We start from the raw sequence: 15,461 nt of genomic DNA, 5'->3' as shown, positions 1-15,461 counted from the left end.
CTCTAGATTCTAAAGAAAAAATAAATTTTTTTTGGAAAAAATTGTCGAGAGTCGAAATGTTCTCTGAAATACAGTGAGAATTTAAGCAATTTATTGGTAAACTTATCACATCAACAAAATAGCTAACTGTAATAGACAATAATATGTGCATAATAACATTTAGTTTTAAGTTATGCCTATTTAAACTTTATTTCAAGTATATTCTCTTGTTTAAACAATAATTTCCATGTTGCAGGAATGTTCTGAGAACATTCTCGAGAATGTTTCCGCTTTTTGGGAATGTTCTGCAATTTGTACATTGCTACTTTACGGTATTTATCGTTGTTCAAAGCATTATACAACATACAAAAATTTTTACTGTGGGAAAAACCCTGAAATCGCCAAAATATTTATCCATTTTAGCCTTACTGTCGCTACTAACAAAGCGAATTTAGTATAAAGGCGTATTGTCAAAGTAAATCCATATTTTCGAGCGATGGCACCTTTGGCCTATACTCGTGTAGATGGCGACACCATTGATATTTAACAAATTTAACACATATCAGTGAAAGAACAATGGTGAAATGGCGTTCTACAAGTTTTAATCCGGTGTCGAAAGATGGCAGAACATTTACTGTGACTACAAAATTTACTTTGCGTATTGTCAATTGTATATTCAAAATTCTCTTTGCTACTAATATTATAAATGCGAAAGTAACTGTCCTTCTTTTTGTTGGCCTTCACGCTTAAACCACTGAACCAATTTAGGTGAAATTTGGTATGAACACATGATTTCGCATGAAGATTGAAAGTGTTACTATGTACTAGTCTCTGCCAAGCTACCTACCTCTACTCCATACCATAGGGAAGTAAGTTCCAAAACAACGCATTTAAATTAAAGCCTTAATACCATGTATTTGGATTTAATTTAGTTTGTGAAGTTTTCAGGTTTTTATGCAAAGGCTTGTTGGTTGGCATAGCGAAACATATCGGAACAAAATGTTTTAAAATTTGTTTTATCATTTCAATAGGCTGTGAATATTTTTAAATGTGCAAATAGATTAGAAGGGTTATTTTTAAACACATTCATTGCCACTAAGCGCTACGGGTTACGCTCGTAGCGCGTAGCCACGTCTTTGCCGTATGGAGCGCGTAGTCGCTACGAACAGTGTACCCGACAGTCGGGTTCTTGGCACTGAATGTGTTAATTGGACCATGTCCGATTTATATAGCATTGAATAAAATTGAGATTAGTTTTGTGAGTTAAAGCTATACGTTGGCAAGCGATTTCCGTCAGTAGAAAAAAGGGGCTTAAAAAAATTAGACGCGAAGGTTTGTCCTCCCATAGAAAATTAAAATATCGCGCCTTTTTCTTCTGACAAAATGGGTTGCCAGAGTATAACTTCGAGTATTAAAGCCTTAACGACTCGCGAGTCTTCAAGACTCCATGACTTCAAGCTTATTTTTGCTTGATTGATGAAAATTTAATTTTTGTTCAAAAAACCGGACAAGTGCAAGTCGAACTCGCCCACCAAGGGTTCCGTACAAAATGTACCTAACATTTATATATTTTTATGATTTAATTACAAATGCATTGTTTTCAGATTTTTTCCTGTATTTTGTAGTAATACCTAAGTATAAGACGATATTAATTGCTAAAGGGTCTAGCCGTGTTTGTATGGGGCATCGGCCCCAGAAGCCAAATTGATTGCCGTTTTGCCAATTTATTAGGCCAGATGTAAGATGCTATTTCACCAAAAAAATAATTCGTTCGAAATTCAAATTCGTACAGAGCGGCGCGGTGGTCGATATGGGACCGGGAGTTCTCCCGGTTGTATCTGTTCATACATTACATACATACGGTATTTTTTGTTGAGCCAAATGAATATTTTTGAAAAAAATATATGTTATAGAACATTAATTTATACATAAAATACCCAAAATTGGTGGGTGTCCCTATTTCAGAATTATAAAAAAAAAAATTAGAAAAATTAAAAGTGAAAATATTACTAATTATAAGGATATTTGGAACTCCATTTTTTTTTAATAATTCATCTAGATTACTTACATAATGTGTATAAGTTACAAAAAAATCGGTTCGGTAGTTTAGATAAAAAAAAATGAAAACCAATTTTCTTTTTTTTTAATTTTCTCAAATACCTGCAGCATTTTAGGGTTATTTTTTTGGTGAAATAGCATCTTACATCAGGCCTAATAAATTGGCAAAACGGCAATCAGTTTGGCTTCTGGGGCCGAACAAACACGGCTAGACCCTTTCATAGTTCTTCTAGGTCAACAGAAAGAACCCTGAATATTTTTTATTTCCTTCATAGTATCGAAATATTTTATGAGAAGTTTGAGTTGTTAGAGCTTTAAGGGACTGTGGACTTGGACCCATATTCGACAAGCGACGTTTGACGTATCGTGTTGATCTCCCGTTGATGTGGGAAAAATCATAAGTTCTCGAATACGTACAATGTCAAAATTTGACATTAACAATCCACAGTTAGGGTGACAAGCAAACCAAACCGAACCACCCTTAGTTTAGAGTTGAGTTTTGGTTGTACCAAATGGTATTTTATCCACCGATGATAAAATCAACACTCAGTATGCGATAAAATCAACTGTTGATTTGACGTGGATGCGAAATCTGACAGTTGTACATGTCGAATTTGGCCCCTGAGTATATGGTTTTAATTTCAACGCGATACCTCCACGCGTTACGGAGATAAAGAGTCTTTACAGACAGACAGACAGACAGACAAACAACAAAGTGATCCTATAATAGTTCCGTTTTTTTCCTTTTGAGTCACGAAAAGAATCGCAGAACTATTTTGTACTTATTTTCAAACACCACGCAAGGATAGGGACTCTTTGATGCTAAATTAAATTCTAAATCTAAAAGATTATTTACTACCAATTTGCAGAACGTAGAACTTTTTTAGACGATTTTTAATTCTATGGCAACTTTTTTTTTCTAAATTGCATGCTTAAGTTAATAGACTCACTGCTTAAAATAGCTTTAAACTTGGAAAAACATATCCACTTGGAAAATAAAGCATGACTGTATTAATTTAAGCTTTACAAGATGATAATAAAGTCCATTCTTGTATGAAAGCAACGTAGGTATACTTACTTATCCCTGTGTTTGCTCTCAAACGATTTGTTTAGAAAGCAGCCACTTTTTTCACTATTAAACTAATTAGTTCTTTGTTCTTTGCTCGCATAAAGGAAATTAATTAAAAACGCACAAACCTTTCAGCATTTATGTTTCATTTTGCAGTCGCGAAACATTATTATAAATTACAGTCGTTCTTAAAACTACTTAGAACTACTTAAAATTACGATCACATACAGTTCTGGCTCTAGCACATCTCACTGCACGAGTTGCGCGAGATAGACCCATCTCTTTCTAAGTATTGTGAAAAAGAGACGAAAGATACTATCTCGCGTCTGGAGATATCATAGCCGCTCAGGTCAATTAAAACGCATTATTACCTAGACCTTGGTTCATTGCGTTCAAGAGATCACCGTTGTCAGCATCTATTTCCCAAGCGAATAAACCACCGAGTTTATTCGCCCTCACATACTTGCCCTTGGCAATGACCGACCTTGCGTCATCATAAGTTATGAGATCGCCCGTCTCTTTTCTGAATACGTAAGGAGCCTCCGCGACACTGTCGTAAGTGTACTCCCATTTTCCTTGCGCTATTTCGTTGGCTATGTCTCTGTAGTCGACAACTCCGTCTTGCCATGAACCCTTGCAGGGCCCTGTAGCGTTTCCAAGGAAGGGATTCTTCGGGTCCTCGTAACCGTGAACGCCGGTCCAGCCTCGACCGTACATGGCGACGCCGACAACGATCTTCTTAGGATTCACTCCTTGAGCAAGCAGCATCTTTGTACCGAAGTCTGTGGTGTAAGTTTCCTTAGGCCTCCAAGCCGGCGCGTGTAGAGGAGTCTGGTGTCCAAGAGTATCGTTAGACCAAGCGCCTTTGAAGTCGTAACTCATGAGGAAGATATGGTCCATGTATTGCTGAGCCTCTTTGTAGTTGACCACTTGGATCTTGTCCCAGCCAGCACTGATGGCCGATGTCAGCTCGTACTTCTTACCAGTTTCAGCGGAGAGTTCGTTTAGCATAGCGCGTAGTTCCTTCATGAGAGTTACGTAGACTTCACCATCCTTGGGACTTCCTAAATGAGGGTTGGCTCCCTTGCCTCCAGGGAATTCCCAGTCGATATCGACGCCATCGAAGAACTTCCAAGTCTGAAGGAAGTCCTTGACTGAGGCTACGAAGCGGTCACGCTTGACTTTATCATCGAAGAAGAAGAAGGGATCGGCCAGAGTCCAGCCACCAACGGAAGGCAGGATCTTCAAGTCTGGGCGGGCCTGTTTAAGAGACATCAGCTGACCGAAGTTACCCTTGTAAGGCTCGTTCCAGGACGAGAGCCCCTTCTGAGGCTTTTGTAGAGCAGCCCAAGGATCGTGGATGGATACTTTGAAATCTTCGCGACCGCTGCAAGAACGCTGTAGAGCTTGGAAACTTCCCTCGATCTCCTTCAGACTGTCGTTGATGCCGTCGCCACCGCAGATTGGGATGAAACCGTACAAGAGATGGCTCAGATTGGGCACAGGTACTCTATCCACGGGGAACTTCCTGGGATATACGCCCCATTCAACAAAATACGCTCCAACTACTTTCCCCGAAGTCTGCTTGAAAGGCTTGTTCCTTTCTCCCATGGAGTAATCTAATGGTGGCAAATGGCTTCCATCAGTGTCAGCAACAACGATTTCGGTTGGGTCGCTGGAGCTGCATCCGTCCTTGTTGCATAATTCTACAACCATTTGGTAGCGTCCTCCCTTCTTGACTTTGAAAGAAGCTGAGCCCGTGGACTGCCCGGGTCCCGACCAGTATTCCTGTCCGTTGAGGAGTACCCTGGATTTTTCGGCGGCGTCGCCAGACCAGACGTTCCAGGTGACGGAGACGTCGGCGGCATCGTGGCGCTTGACGAGCTGGTTGTAGGCTGTGGCCGCTTGGTTGACTTCCACGATGGCGAAGGTGCGCTCCCCCCAGCCGAGGGACGGCTTCCCCGGCGGGGCGGCCTGCGCCAGCGCCAGCGCCGCGATGACTAATGCCACTGGATACCCCATAACCGGTCCCAAAGTTCAACGCGCGAACTTCGTTAAGCGACGACACGTACTGAACCTGCATATTGAGACGGATCTTTTATATACTCTGATATTAGTAGGCCAACCGCTAGTACGAGAGCCTGTATCAATACTGCACCGCAGAACCTATATGGCGAATGTGTAGGCTTATTGTATAGAGCATCATCCGTATAGATTCTGGGGTAGAAAGTATATGCTGGAGCGATTTTAGATACGAAATAAATATCATTAGCACAGTTTTGTATCACGGTTAAATTTCTAGAGCGGCCAAGGTGACAAAAAGTGTTTTGTTTTTTTTATTAATGATTTATTTTGATTTTCCATTTAGACTAATGGACGATGACTAAGGATTACTAAGGAATGAAACAACGGCTTTGTTATCTCTGAGTGTTTCCTTTCGTTGGAAAATAAATCAACTATTTTAAATGCCTACTACTAAATGTTGAATCATTTCTGTTGTCAAAGATTCCTTTAATAGATTATGTAGTTTTGAATTATAAATTTAATATCTAGATAGAATTGAATTTAAGTTAGACGCTGACTGAAATTTGCTGAATTAACCTTATATAATTTTACTAAACTAACAAATTAATTTTTCATTTTAAACTCGTATTACCTACTTACACTTCTTATTAAAGAATCTAATTATTGAAGCGCATTTAACTAAAACTTAATTTAGTTCAACTGAGTTTTTAATTAATTAAAATTAAAAGAGGCAGACTGTTTTCACGGGCCTGTCTTATATAGTCACCATCAGATATAACGAAGCGACCAAGGTGGTCACAAACATCTGAACACGCGCCGCCTCTATTGTCAAGGCGTTAGAGTGCGTGTTCAAATATTTCCGAGCACCTCGGTCGTTCCGATATATTATCTGGTAGCAACTGTACCGTCACTCATACTGTTATTCCTAAACCACATAAGCATGTAAGGGCTAAAACCGCGAAAATCGAAGCTCGCACGAGCAAATATTTTTGTCACTCTAATTACGCCTTGATTAGAGTAAGAGAAAAGATGCCCGAAAGTTGCGAACTTATATTCATAGTAGTGTATGAAACAACGCGCCAAACTTATTTGCGACCCTAGAATACTTTTCCAAATAGAGAACTCTACAGTCGTTCAGAATCTTTTCCTACAGTCTAATTGTTCTATATAGAGACTATGTCCGATTTTGTTACGCTATTATATGTAGATACTTTCGGTGCGTAGTCCGTATAGGGTAGACCGAGACAAATCGGATTACAGGACGAATCGGGTCAGACAAAGATCTTTGCGTCGCAGGCTAAAAGAAGACATGTACAGCGCTCATATCAATGCAATATTTCCAATATCACCGGATTATTCATCATGATCCGATTCAGCCTGTGATACGATTCTCCTCGGTCTAACTTACTCTGTTGCTTGTGCCGACTGTACGTACAAGAAGCTGCAATTATTTTTTGATCTACTGACGGACTCATAAGGTTATTAACATCAACTCGTCAACTGCATTGACAATAGAGTCGCTATCATACGTGTGGTTTACCTTCTACGTTATAAATGTTATAGGTAAACAACAATTAAACAAGCTTGTAATTACGTACAGTCATTTATGAGCATAGCCAGAACGTCATCGCAAAATCCCATTAAAACAATAACTTATTTTTTTTGCATTGCAAACAAAAATTGAAAAACACTCACACAAATATGTATCAATTACAATTTAAGTACATTCTTTTGGTTTCATGAATAGATATTGTAGCGACTGGCGCTTTCACTTTTTTTTACTGCCAAGAAGATGCAGCTTAAAGGTGAAAACGTCGAATTTTCAAATGATATTTGATGTTTATGGTGGAGCCCCCACACTTTGGTATTTGCCAAGTCATTGAAAAGCTAGCTTACTTGGATTAGGTAACTGCACATGAGTCACGACACAGTTGTTACCCACATATAGTGGGTTTTTAGTTTCCGAGATATAAGGGGACCCCCCAATCTGAGGTCATTTGTTATCCAATCTATGTTCTAAATATGTATTGCTATCAAAAACAAGCGTGTTTCAAAACAAGTTTGAATCATTCGCGCAACAAATATTTGCGACAGACATACAAATAAATGAACTTTTACCGGGATCCGAACCCAGGACCTCCAGCTTCGTTCGTATATTCATATGTGTGAAGAAGATGAAACCATAAAGGCAGGATTAATTATTGATAGTCAAAAAATATTTTTCGTACCATTTCGTACCTTGTCACAGTGATAATCAATATGAAAATCGCTAGTGATCTCATACCTACTATTCTGCCCTCCTAAGCCGAATAGCGATATTCATATGTGTGAAGAAGATGAAACCATAAAGGCAGGATTAATTATTGATAGTCAAAAAATATTTTTCGTACCATTTCGTACCTTGTCACAGTGATAATCAATATGAAAATCGCTAGTGATCTCATACCTACTATTCTGCCCTCCTAAGCCGAATAGCGGCATCTCAAAAACAAATGACGTTGAAAATTGAATTTTCAGATAAAGAATGTAAGGTATATGTTTGCATTAAATTTTTATTTGAGATGCCGCTACTTGGCTTAGCAGGGCAGTATTGTCACTGTGACACGGTATGAAGTGGTACTGAAAGTAAATTCCTTGACCGTAGGTAAGATAGATTACCTACGTGTTCATAGTTTTTAGGGTTCCGTGCCCAAAGGGTAAAAACGGGAGCCTAAGAGGATAGTGGAGGTCCTGTCCGTATGTCTGTCTGTCACCGGGCTGTACCTCATGAACCGTGATACTGATAGCTGCTGTCTAGCAGTTGAAATTTTCACAAATGATGTATTTCTGTTGCCGCTATAACAACAAATACCTACTAAAATGTACGAAATGGGCGAGTCCGACTTGCACTTGTTCGGTTTTTAAGGATTGATAGTGATTTTTTTGCGACCGCGACCGCCCAAATTGAGATCAAATGTTATCTTTGTTGCATAGTTCTAAATACCAATTATTGGGGGGCCCCCCTTATCAAAAACAACTTTTTATAAGTAATTTTTTTGGGGCACCCCTATTTTTTTTTATAAATGTCTACTGCATTACTCTCCTAGAATCATAGCAAGCAACGATGTTTACTTATTTTTTGCACTATGTATAAAAATAACGCTCTTTCCTGAGGCCAAGATTATTTTTGGATCACTGACCAAAATAGTTAGTTAGTATAAAAATAACATAATAATTATTTAATAATAGCAAAATAGACGTACGTGATTATGTGCGCCGCGCCTACGTGTGTTACACACATTTAAAACACGTCGTACTCGCAATCTCGTTACGATAGCTGGGTGATACTGATAAAATACAATATTTATTTATAAGTATTGATAATAAACATTACTCAGCAGGGTGGGACTATATAACAGCAGGCAGATCTATATCGGGATCGGGATTCCTAAAGTTTTTTTCTCCTATTGTTGCATTTCTTAGTATTTTTTGCCATAATGATAATTTTTAATGTATCACTATCATATACCTATCCTCATAAAAAAGTGAAAACTGGCTTTCTTCGCATGACGGCTTTACTAAAATGCAAATGGTGACCAGACCACTTAAATATTGAATCGGTTAAAATATATATTATGCAAATTTCAAACGTGAACTTGGCATGTTTATGTGGCAATGAACTGCTTATATAATATTAACATTAATTAATATTAATTTAACATGTTTCATATTCGGTATTGTTTCTATATCATCTATCTTAGGTAAATGTTCGAAATGACTAAGGACCTTTGTATGGTCAGTACCATTTCGTGTCTTGTCACAGTGATAATAGTATGAGGGGACCGCATTATCATTTTTTTTATGGTCTTTTTACCCTTGTTCCGGGTGGTATAAATACGAAATAATATCTTATACCGAAAAAAAAACCTGTATTAGGTATATTTTTTTTAGGATACTTATACACTGAAATTGTGCTTATATTATACAGAATAGGGAACTCTACCTACTCTACACACCAAACTTTAACAAAATTTGGCGAAAAAAAAATTCAATACCAAAATAAAAATCGGCCATTTAAAATGTAGGTCGAAATATGATGCTTAATTGAAAAGTGAAATTTAACTTTACTTCTCAAGGACGATTTCACCAAAAAACATAGGATAAATATTATTAGGTATAAATGTAAATGTGAACTTGGGACTCTGTTTATTGTTCTCGTTATATAACTATTTATGTGCAAATTGTGTACCTACGTTATTACTTATTATACTTAAATCAGTTTATACTTAAAGTGTAAAGGAGTTGATTTTGCGCTTTATACGTATCATAATCATAACAAAATATAAACTAGTAGTTAAGTTATTCGTCTATTTGTTTATGTATAAATATGGACTATATCTATAACAAACCTTTCTAATAGAACCTCTGTAATAATAATTTTAATGATGTAGGTAATGTTACGATTTTTGAATGTTAATAGGTAGTTACGTGTTTTCATTATTGGAATATTATACCTTTAAACGAGCATTTCTTGTATATTTATCTATTTATATATTTCGGGGATGTCGGAAACTGCACTAACGATTTCGATTAAATGTGCTATATGGGGGTTCTCGGGGGCAACAAATCGATCTATTTGGGTGCTATCTCTGGGAAAACGCGGATTTTTGAGTTTTATACGTTTTCCAAGCAAAGACCGGTCTCTCAGATATTAATATTTTAAACTCTAACAAACTACCAAGTAAATTGCGGCCTTTGAGTTAAAAGTAAAAATAATAAAAGTGTAAAAAAGAAAGCGCAGCTTTTAATGCAACATTTAAATTAATACAAACTCAACACGTTTATTTTAATACATACACAAACATAAGAGTTAACAGGTTATTCATAACCATGTAAATAAACATCCTTAGTTTATTTACATTATCCTTTCTCCGCTTCCGAATGTATTTACCCCACTTTCAAAAATTAACGACTCCACCTACATTAAAGTGCTTTTGTATTTAAATAATTGGATACTTGTTCTGATCACTAACATACCAGATTACCTCGATTTAAAAATGAGACGGTCAAAAGCAATTTAATCTAATTTAAATATAAGTAATGTTTTGTGAAGAGATATTAAATTATTTCAATCAATATTTAATTATTGATTTTTTGAGTATATATTTATACAAACTTGAAGTCCGCACATTTTAGTGATGGTATCTTATTATGATGTACGAGTACATTGGTTTGTATATATCATTTATCGCTACACCTTAGAAAACAAAGTCCCCCGCCGCGTCTGTCTGTTTGTGTCTATGTATGTTCGCGATAAACTCAAAATCTGAACGGATTTTCATGCGGTTTTCACCTATCAATAGAGTGATTCTTGAGAAAGGTTTAAGTATAAACAAACAAACAAAAAATAATTTATTCGCAGAAAAAGGGTAAAGATTACATGTGTTAGTGTAAAAATTAAATATGTTTCACCTTTTTCAACTGTTTTAAACAGTATGCAAATGCAGTATGTATAATTGGTCAAGGTTTTGTGTAATCCGTGCGAAGCTGGACGGGTCGCTAGTAATGATATGTTTTCAACCTAAACTTGTGATCTACTTATCCTTTCTCCGACGTGCGACATTAAAAAAAAACAAAAGAGCATCTCACCACTGCAAAAAATGCAGGTCAACGCACAAACAATATAACAATTGGTATAAATTAACCCCTTACCGCATACAATGCCATACATGGCGGATATGATATTCAACTCTATTAACAACTATTAAAGTTCAAATTTAAACTAATATTTTTTATTAGATGCAGTAAGGGATTAAGGCTTAGATGCGCTCTCGAACTATACCGATTGCTAAGGGTTCCGCGTATGATTCTTTTTTATACGCTCACGTACAAGTAATTTACAACTTTCTCAACCCCATAGTGTGAAAACCCCTTAGCCCTTAAGTTTATAATAAAAAAAAAACCTTTCTTACTAGAGCTCTAGAACATAAATAAAGAATATATTGACGTTATTCGTTATTTTATGACTAAGGGGGTATATGGTATACCTATACGTATTTAAAATTCTAATAAATTGTTTTACATTTCAGACTCCACTAGCCTACATAGTCTTTCGAAAAGTATATCAGAATAAAAAAAATGTGTTAATTTTAAATCCAGAAGTAAGTTTAAGCCATATCCGACTTTAAGAAACCTCTATCCTTGCACTTCACCTAACCCTAAACGCTCGCGTATATCTGGGTTGTTGACTTTTTGCACATTTGCATACAATAACCCCACTTCCCGCGCATTAGGTCGTAAGCGCGCAACACGGCCGCGCAGATCCGACCTTGTTCTATGGATATAGGTTTTTTCGTGCCATTGACCGTGCATTCAGGTTGGCCGAGTGCAAGGGTTTGTGTGAGTATTGGGAACAGAGAGGCGCGTGTGATTCGCAATAAGTGTAGAGAAAGTTTAATTTAAATAATACATGTTTGCAACAATAACAATATGTAGCTGGGATATGTAGATATATTTCTAGTAATATGTCATTGTAGTATCGTTTTTATTAAGCGTACTAAAGTTATAGGTAGCTACTGGTATAGATAAGTATAGCTCGGAAGGAGAGTTATAGGAGAGAAAGTTATATGTATAATGTTATCTATAAATGGGTATTTCATCTATCTATCTAATACCTTTAAACGAGCCATTCTTGTTTATTATATGTGGGTATATTTCGGGGATCTCGGAAACGGCTCTAACGAATTCGATGAAATTTGCTATATGGGGGTTTTCGGGGGCGATAAATCGATCTAGCTAGGTCTTAAATATGAGAAAACCCGCATTTTTGAGTTTTTATATGTTTTCCGAGTAAAGCTCGGTCTTCCAGATATTGAATAATGGTAACAGCAATTGTTGAGATTCTTTTTATAAATATATTTTTTTACGTATTTCGCTATGTTAAATTATATCCGATTAAAACAAGACAATTATTCTAAGGTATGTGGCATTGGTACAAATGCTATCTTATTTATTGTTCAACAATTGTAATTCGCTGCATAATGCCCCACTAGCATTTAACGAATCGTTATATACGTGAGGAATAAAGTCGTATGTGTAATAAAATGTATGTGCACATACGACTTTTTGCTATTGTGGTATAAGGAGGTATATCATTGTAAGGCATCCTGTTGAAATTGGTACATCTCTATGTTTATACTTGTAAATCGAATTTTGTTTACTCGTACCAATAGAGTATATTTGAAAAATTAAATTCGGCAAAATGCCCATGGTTAGTCCCAAAATTTACTCAGCATGACCTATATAGGTAGTATACTCACGTTCTAAAATATTGCCGGTAAAACATGTGTAAAACTGCTCTGTGTGCTTTATCAAAAATGTAGTGCAATGCATCACAGTATCGCATACAGGCCATCATAACGGCGCCATTGAAATGTCAACTTTCGATGACACTTTCTAAATATAGACAACACAATAGCTTTCCAACAACCTTTTTTGGGGTCGGTACAAACTCATACCGAAGACATATGTAACTTCGTATAAGATGACTAAAGTCTAAGAAAAAAACGTGCCTCGGAAATCAAGAAAAAGTCATTCTCGGATAGATGGCGCACACACCTTTATTAGTCTATGCTCGGCTAGATGGCGTGACGACACCGTATCAAATTTAACAATTTTAGCACATAGATATCAGTGAATGAACATGGGTCAAAATGATATAAAAATAATAAAATCATTTATACATATATATTAATTTTTTTGATAATTTTATACGAGTTTATTTTGAGTTATAGTCGTATGTCGATAGATGGCAGTAAATTTACAGTGACTCAACATTTACTATAATTTACCCCTCTATACTATTTATTCTTCTTGCTCATACTGATGCATCACCCAACTGACACCTCTTTGCTCTAGAGCAAGTATTCGTAAATTACGGTGTACGCTTACCATGCTCTGCATTTGGTTCATCAATAGGTAACGAAAACCTGCCTTTTTAAAATATTTTTTTTAACAAGCGAACGAAGCGACGAAACTCAGTTTTAATTCACTAAATATTCGCTTAAATTAATTTTGTTAGCGCAAATAGACAAACGTATAAAATAAAATTTATAGGTATTCAGTTACTATTTTCAGTAGAAATTCTATAAAATTAAATTAAATTCTAAACAGCAACACGCGCGAAAATGCTAAACAAAATTCACAATTTGGCTCTCTAAAATAAAATTTTCCGAATATTTTCTTCATTACGAAATCACTTCGCATTCCTTAATTAGGCCGAGAGATAAAATTTCGGGGTTAATTTAAGGTTTATCAACTGTTCGACTTACTTCAGTAAAACATTGTCCAATTTCCACTCTTATCACCTTGGCCTAAAGTCCATTTTGGAATATTTTGAATGTACAGGCTCTGTGCTCTCGATTTTCGAAGGGACAGTAACGGTAAAGCGTAACGGTTTAACAATAAAGTTCCGAATTTAAATTTCGATTTGTTCGAAATTCGGATCGTTTGCCGTGTAAAGGGAATCAGTATTGGACTTTTTTTATTCGGTAGATACATCATTCGACTTTTAAATTTGGAACTTTGTTGTTTTTTTTTCGTTTTATCTGCATGTGGCATATTATAACTTATCTTTATTGTAATTCCGAGACAAAAATAAGAATGGAATTAACGAATTTACCGATTTGTCACGATGAAATGTAAGTGTACATGCCTGGAACCTTTTTGGAACATCAACTGTACATAGGTACTTGTACATATAAATATCAGTTTTCCAATTCCTTCCTAATCGCAGCCTTGTAATTACAACAATGTCTCGTAAACATTATATTGCACGAAAAGGTCCGTAAATTTATGCAAATCTTCGTTTTGTATGTTATTATCGTCGGTCGACAACCATAACTCAGTAAGTGATCAAAATAAAGCTTATATCTGATTATGGATTCAGTACGGATATGAGAGGTTTCTAATGGTAACATTCCATTTCTAACCGCAGCTGCACTACCGGTACTGAACGCGTCGCTGTCATTGTCAATTTCCATAGTAGAATTGGAAATGGAATGTTACCCTAATAGTATGTGTTTTATATTTTGGTTGTCACACTGACGACTAATAAACACACAAACACAAGACTGCACTGGTCTGTTGCACCAAACAATTTGCCACCGATAAAAAGTTTACAAAATTTTATTGTACTTATTCTACATATGGGACATAAAGTTCACTGCTAAATGGCGTCAATTAGTCCTTTAGTTCCTTGTGGTTGGTGCAACTGGCCCTTAATCCAATTTTAACGCACACGTTTTAACACAAAGCATTTTCGCGTAAAAAAACTAGTAAACAATGTGATTTTACCAGTTTTCGCGTATCGGCGCGCACAGGCACCGCTGGCTCCCCCGACACTGATTCTTGCTAAGGACTAGCTTGGCATATAAAGTGGTTCTCCAGGAAAACCTCATGAGTAACTTATGGTGTATCGTAATGCTACACACGTATTGGCTGCGGGGTACGAGTGTGGGGGAGTCATTGGTTTTGCTGAACTGTATACAAAGGCAATTGTAGAAATTTGGAAAAATGCCATGCGATTTGTGTCTAAAATACTTTATCCGGCTTGCTTGTTAACAAAAAAACCTTATAATTAAAGTTTTTAAAAATTGATTACCAAATTCAACGTCTTTCACAAAATACCCCAGGTTTTTGAAAAAATACTAGGTAGGTATAATAAATACCTAGTATTTTTTATAATTAGTTATACATTATAATCGGAATTTAAACAACTAATCTAATCTAATGAATAAACCTAATTGTTATGGAGCAGCACCTTCACGTATAAAAGGCCGTTTCAATGTTAATAATATCCATACACTTGCAGTGTAGAACTTTAAATACCTACTTATGTAAAAAAATACACGTACACGCTTCTGAAAATAGGCAGCAAGATGCCATTTCAACGAAGTCGATTTTCTTTCACGGAGCTAAGGTACATAGACTCCTGTGTTTTAACCGACTTCAGAAAGGAGGAGGTTTTCAATTCATTGGAATCGAGTATAATACAGCCATTTTATTTCACCATGAGTAGGTATTTTTTTCGTGTTATTTTTAGCATAGTCTAATAAAACATGGTCTTCTCTTCCCAGAGTGACACAAGCCTACGTCACAATATATAGCGCTATCGCATATTATCATATAGCGCTGTCGCATGATGACGTAATAGGCTTGTGTCAGTCAGGTGACCTAGAAAAGACGGGAAGAGAGAACCAGGCGGAGTATATTATTATACCATGATTTTTAGTAAGTAAGTAAATTCTCCTTACCTTATATACAAATACATTGTATACCTAGTTTTTAACCA

The 15,461-nt window shown here is 36.3% G+C and overlaps 1 protein-coding gene across 1 annotated transcript; it reads right to left on the bottom strand.

The window, feature by feature from the left end:
• Positions 1–3,231: 3,231 nt before the first annotated feature.
• LOC134668905 (chitinase A-like) lies at positions 3,232–14,549 on the bottom strand. Its single transcript, XM_063526407.1, has 2 exons — positions 14,465–14,549; positions 3,232–5,183 (listed from the first exon to the last, which is right to left on the bottom strand). Exon 2 carries the CDS (start codon positions 5,126–5,128, stop codon positions 3,461–3,463), a length of 1,668 nt encoding a protein of 555 aa, XP_063382477.1. The 5' UTR covers positions 5,129–5,183; positions 14,465–14,549; the 3' UTR covers positions 3,232–3,460.
• Between the last annotated feature and the right edge of the window lie 912 nt (positions 14,550–15,461).

This window comes from Cydia fagiglandana, chromosome 1 (assembly GCF_963556715.1).
Source record: "Cydia fagiglandana chromosome 1, ilCydFagi1.1, whole genome shotgun sequence".
Lineage (NCBI taxonomy): Eukaryota > Metazoa > Arthropoda > Insecta > Lepidoptera > Tortricidae > Cydia > Cydia fagiglandana.
This window is presented reverse-complemented; position numbering and strand designations above follow the sequence as displayed.

What these genes read in the sequence shown, in the direction of transcription:
- LOC134668905 (XM_063526407.1), bottom strand. Translation starts at nt 5,128, where the DNA reads ATGGGGTATCCAGTGGCATTAGTCATCGCGGCGCTGGCGCTGGCGCAG.